Source organism: Schistocerca americana, chromosome 1 (genome assembly GCF_021461395.2).
Source record: "Schistocerca americana isolate TAMUIC-IGC-003095 chromosome 1, iqSchAmer2.1, whole genome shotgun sequence".
Classification (NCBI taxonomy): Eukaryota; Metazoa; Arthropoda; class Insecta; order Orthoptera; family Acrididae; genus Schistocerca; species Schistocerca americana.
Window position 1 is genome coordinate 670670500 of NC_060119.1, and position 6000 is coordinate 670676499.

Genomic DNA, 6000 nt, shown 5'->3' on the forward strand with positions numbered 1-6000 from the left:
TCCTTAGACCAAATGACGCTGGTTGCAGCAGAAGCGTTCTGCAGTCAGATTCAATCCCCGGTTGTCTAAATTTTCTCAGTAGAATATACTGTTCCCTTCCCTCCAGGGATTCCTATTCCAGTTCCCGGAGCATCACCGTAATGCTTGTGTGTTGTTCGAACCTACCAGAAGCAAATCTATCTTACTTCGATATCTTCCTTCAAACCGACCTTCCTTAAATCTCAAAAAATCGAACAGTACTCAAGAATCGGTCACATCAGAGTCCTGTGTGGGGTCTCCTTTACAGATGAGCCATATTTCCTAAAATTCACCCAGCAAACCGAAGTTGACCATTTGTCTTCTCCACTATAATGCTTACGTGCTCGTTGCACTTCTTATCCCTTTGTAACGTTACGCCTAGACATTTAAGTGAGCTGTGTCAAATAGAACACTACTAATGCTGTATTCGATCTTTATGGGACTGTTTTTCCTACTCACCTACATCAACTTACAGTTTTCCACATTTATGGTTAGCAACCATTCTGTCATATATTGACGACGTAATGACTTGCACGTTGATGCGCTTAAGACTGTTGGAAGCCATCAAGGGCACTCCAAGCTAGAAAATCAGAGACACAATGCAGAGAGCAGGCAAAAGTGGTAGAGTTTAGGTTACCGGAGATAAACAGTAAAACTAGCCCGAAGCAAATTGCAGACGCTCTGGGAACCTGTACCAGGTGAGAAGTCTGGCTTCAGAGAATTAACCGGTAACTCCATTCACCGCCTAGACGCTGTTGTAAGGCGTCCCTTTAGAAGACTGCCACGAAAAGGCACGTCTCAGAAGAGGCAGCAAGTTTGATACTTGCTCATTAAAACTGCAACTTCAATGAGTTTATACAGGTTAGAGTGATATACATCACTCCCCATCCACAAAAGGACGGAGGGCAGGACCAAGTGACATAAAACACTGTTGTTGCTGACCATAATAGAAGTAGCAGTGATGTTTAGCTTTCAGCTGAACGCAGTTGGTACTAAACTTGTTAATGTAAAATCCAGGAGAGAATCCGAGTAGGAGAGAAGTTTAAATATGGATGGTTAGGGGTGCCCTGGAGGTGCAGAGGGACTCGCCAGATTTGCCGAAGCTTGTAAAGTGCCGGTGGATTGGTGGCTCAGTTGTAGGAACGTTGAAATGATGCACCACGACGATTCTTTAAAAACTCATGTGTTTGTATTCAGAGTGAGTTCTCAGTCAGATCACTGGGGTGCAGACTCCGTGTCGCTCCTGACCAGCCTCGATAAGCTCCGACACGCGTGTTTTTTCTCACATTCAGTGCTGTTCTCACGTTTGTGCTTAACGTGGGTGCTAGTGTTCGCTACTTCTGTTACCACCTGCCCCGTGGCTTCAGAACTGACTTTTGTTGTGCAACCAGTTGCCTCCTATGCTTTTTTCTAATGTTTAGAATTAGCCTTCAGTGTATTAGCTAACCTGATCGCAAATAAACAGTGTTAATGAGATCCCTGAATGACGTGAGTCTCCTGCTGGAAGGATCCTGCCGTGTCCCAGAAACTGTATCTCTCGTTAATGCCCTGTGGCAGTGTTTGGCGCTGATCCAAGTCATAGACCCGCCTTCATTGGGAATTGTCTTTCTACATTTGCTCCTCATTGCTCGGAAATTTCAGACTGACAAAAAAAACCCTGTCTTCCCTCTATCCCGTGTCAGGACACGACAATTTATCACACCAATTAGAAATTTTGTCCAAGTTATCTTCTGTCCCCCTACAGTAACTCAACGACGACACCTTCTCGTACACCACAGCATAATCAGCAAGCAGACACATATTGCTTCTTACCTTGTGCATCAGATGGTTTATTTACATAGAGCATAATACCAGGCCTACCACACTTCCCTGGGATATCGGTCCTGAGTGTAGAAAGACTTCCGAGAATGTTTTCATTTCAAGTTTTAAGTGTTAAGTGTTTTTGTAATTTCGTAATCACTACAGTAAATCATTTATTTTATACCAGCATGTTAATGCAACCTGGCAGTTGCATTTATGTCACATATTTAGACATTCGCAATCTCACCCGTCAAAACATATGGGGTACTTGTCGTTGACCGACAATCACGAAATTTGGATAGAAGCAGGGCTTCACAGTACAAGTAATGGAAAACACCCCAAAATTGTTAATTACACCCCCAAAGGATAGTAGGCCGTGGTACGTGCCACCGTTTTGAACTTGATACAGCTACTCGTTCCTGAGGAAAAACGTGGCGTTAACGTAAGGACAGACAGACAGGGAGGCAGGTGGATAACGAATGACAAAAAATAATATTCTTTGCTTGATACAGCTACAAACATTATAGGTTTTGGTGAGTGAATTTGCGACTGTCAGAATTTGTGACACAAATAGCCATGTCTTTCGACTGCATAGACATAAAAGCTCAATTATTTTACACCACCAAGGGACCGTACCACCTGACATGAATGTTAACTTGATACCAAAAAAAATGGCTCTGAGCACTATGGGACTCAACTGCTGAGGTCATTAGTCCCCTAGAACTTAGAACTAGTTAAACCTAACTAACCTAAGGACATCACAAACATCCATGCCCGAGGCAGGATTCGAACCTGCGACCGTAGCGGTCTTGCGGTTCCAGACTGCAGCGCCTTTAACCGCACGGCCACTTCGGCCGGCTAACTTGATACCGCTACCCGTTCTTGAGGTAAATGAGCTTAGCAGAAGGACAGGCAGACAGACTGACTGACTGACAACAAAATGATCTTATAACGGTTCGATTTTTACCGACTGATATGTGAAACTCTAAAACCAAAGTGCAACTGCACCTGAAAAATAAAGGGTACACTAAAATTGTTTGAAATGTTAATACAGTTGTTCTCTCGCTACGAATACCACGAACTATAGTAAAAACGTTGTTCATAGAAGGCCGTACAGACATCTAGAGAATGTTCAAACATTAATGTTTGATAGCCCAAAGTCCGCTACACAGACAGGCATACATTTTAGAAATAGTACCTCCCCCCCCCCCACCCTTTTTTTTGAGTTATCAGTCATTCCACTGGTTTGTTGCGGCCCGCCACGAATTTATCTCCTGTGCCAACTTCATCACAGAGTAGCATTTGCAACCTACGTCCTTAGTTACATGCTGGATGTGTTCCAATCTCTGTCTTCCTCTACCTTTTACCCTCTAGAGCTCCCTCTAGTATCACTGAAATTATTTCCTGATGTCCTAACAGATGTTAAATCATACTGTCCCTTCTTCTTGTCAGAGTTCTCCATATATTCCTTTCTTCTACGATTCTGCGCAGAATCTCCTCGTTCCTTATCTTATCAGTACACCAAATTTTTTAAATTCGTGTGTAGCTCCACAACGCTTCTGTTCCGATTTTTCTGCAGTCCATGTTTTACTACCATACGATGCTGTGCTCCAGACGTACATTCTGAGAAATTTCTTCCTGAAATTAAAGCCTACGTTTGACACTAGTAGACTCCTCTTGGCCAGGAATGCCCTTTATGCCACTGTTGTTCTGCTTTTGATGTCCTCCTTGGGTCCCGTCATGGGTTAGTCTGATGCCTAGGTAGTATAATTCCTTAACTTCATGTAATTCGTGCCCATCAATCCTGATGTTAAATATCTCGCTGTTATCATTTCTGGTACTTCTCATTACTTTCGTCTTTCTTCGATTTACTTTCAATCCATATTCTGTACTCACTCGACTGTACATTCCAGTCAACAGATACTGTAAATCTTCTTCACTTTCACTGAGGATGACAAAGTTGTCAGTAAATCTTACCATTGACATCCTTTCACCTCGAATTTTAATTGCCACTCTTTTATTTCCGTCATTGCTTCTTCGATGTATAGACTGATGAGTAGGGGAAAGACTGCATCTCGATCATACATCCTTTTTGACCCGACCACTTCGTTCTTGAGCTCCCAATCTTGTTGTTCCCTCTTGGCTCTTGTACAGGTTGTATATTACCCCTCTCTCTCTCTATAGTTTATCCATATTCCCTCATAATTTCGAACGTCTTGCACCACTTGACATTGTCGAATGCTTTCTCCAGGTCGACAGTCCCCTAGGATGTGACGAAGTCATTTTTCCACAGTATTCTTTCTTTTAGGTCTGCTCTACATCTACATCTACATTTATAGTCCGCAAGCCACCCAACGGTGTGTGGCGGAGGGCACTTTACGTGCCCTGTCATTACCTGCCTTTCCTGTTCCAGTCGCGTATGGTTCGCGGGAAGAACGACTGCCGGAAAGCCTCCGTGCGCACTCGAATCTCTCTAATTTTACATTCGTGATCTCCTCGGGAGGTATAAGTGGGGGGAAGCAATATGTTCGATACCTCATCTAGAAACGCACCCTCTCGAAACCTGGACAGAAAGCTAAACCGCGATGCAGAGCGCCTCTCTTGCAGAGTCTGCCACTTGAGTTTGCTAGAAATCTCCGTAACGCTATCACGCTTTCCAAATAACCCTGTGACGAAACACGCCACTCTTCTTTGGATCTTCTCTATCTCCTCTGTCAACCCGACCTGATACGGTGCGCTGATGAGCAATACTCTAGGTCGAACGAGTGTTTTGTAAGCCACCTCCTTTGTCGATGGACTACATTTTCTAAGGACTCTCCCAATGAATCTCAACCCGGCACCCGCCTTACCAACAATGAATTTTATATGATCATTCCACTTCAAATCGTTCCGTACGCACACTCCCAGATATTTTACAGAAGTAACTGCTACCAGTGTTTGTTCCGCTATCATATAATCGTACAATAAAGGATCCTTCTTTCTATGTATTCGCAATACATTACATTTGTCTATGTTAAAGGTCAGTTGACACTCCTTGCACCAAGTGCCTATCCGCTGCAGATCTGCCTGCAATTTTCTAATGCTGCAACTTCCCTGTATGCTACAGCATCATCCGCGAAAATCTGCATGGAACTTCTGACACTATCTACTAGGTCTGATCCAGGGTAGATAGGAGAAATTCTGTAAAGTTTGGAAGTGAGGTATCGGTGGAAGTGAACTCTGAAGGCGGGTCGCGAGCTGTACCCGGATATCTTGGTCGGTAAGAGCACTAGCCACGACAGTTAAGGTTCCAGTTGCGAGGCCCGATCAGGCGGACAGTGTCAGTCTGTTATAAAGTTACATCAGACTCTCTGCTGTATAGTGGAAGATCCATTCTCATAATTCACTACTACACTGTAAGGTAAGGAAGAACCAGTGGCATGCCTGTAGCGATTTGTGTCTCCTTACTACTGAAAAGAAAGTCGAAGTGGCAAGAGCAACAACGAGAAGCTTACCTCGAGGTTCGAGCACTCAGCCAGCCAGTCCTCTGCCAGCTCCTGAATGTTGTTGCGGTACAGGTAGAGACGGAGGAAGGAGCCGCAGCAGGGCGGCGCGCTTCGCAGCTTATTGCCGCAGAAGTTGGCGGCCACCAGGTCCCTCGAGCACAGGTCGTCAGGCGCCGCCTCCAGGCCACTGAGCGGCTGGTCCAGCACCTGCGGGGTCGCAGACACTGCCCACAGCAGGAGGAAAAGCACCACCGGCATCATGGCAGCTCCAGAGGAAGACAGCGGGGCGCAGATAGAGAGGTGAGAGGTCTGCAGAAATGCCTGGAAAATAGAAGTGCCACGAAGAGTGAGCATTAGCTATCTTTTGAAGTAAAGACCCATAAATTATCTAGATGCAGTATTTCTTTAAGAACTCTTCATCTCCATTGATACATCCTCCGCAAGTCACTATAAAGTACATGGCGGAGAGAGAGAGCATTTGATCCACTATTGTTCCGTGCTTTACTTATTATTGTGGCGTTTTCGCGACGAACGTGTTCGAGAAAGCGGAATGATTGGAACTGGCAGTAAGACTATCCTATAGTCTTCCACAACTAGCGACATGTTGTTTTGGCCTACTCAGTCACCAGATTCATCTCCAATTGAGCACACGAGGAAAATCATCGGATGATACCTCCAGCATCATTCCTGTATGGAC

General features: G+C 44.8%; 1 protein-coding gene across 2 annotated transcripts in view; it reads right to left on the reverse strand.

Annotated features, from left to right (window-relative positions):
* LOC124544673 (prolargin-like) overlaps positions 1 to 5620 on the reverse strand; it is a 67105-nt gene extending 61485 nt beyond the window's left edge. For both annotated transcript variants that reach the window (XM_047123309.1, XM_047123300.1), the window contains exon 1: positions 5313 to 5620. In XM_047123309.1, the coding sequence (XP_046979265.1) occupies positions 5313 to 5564 (252 nt within the window). In that variant the 5' untranslated portion in view covers positions 5565 to 5620. The remainder of the gene's footprint in view (positions 1 to 5312) is intronic.
* Positions 5621 to 6000: the final 380 nt, after the last annotated feature.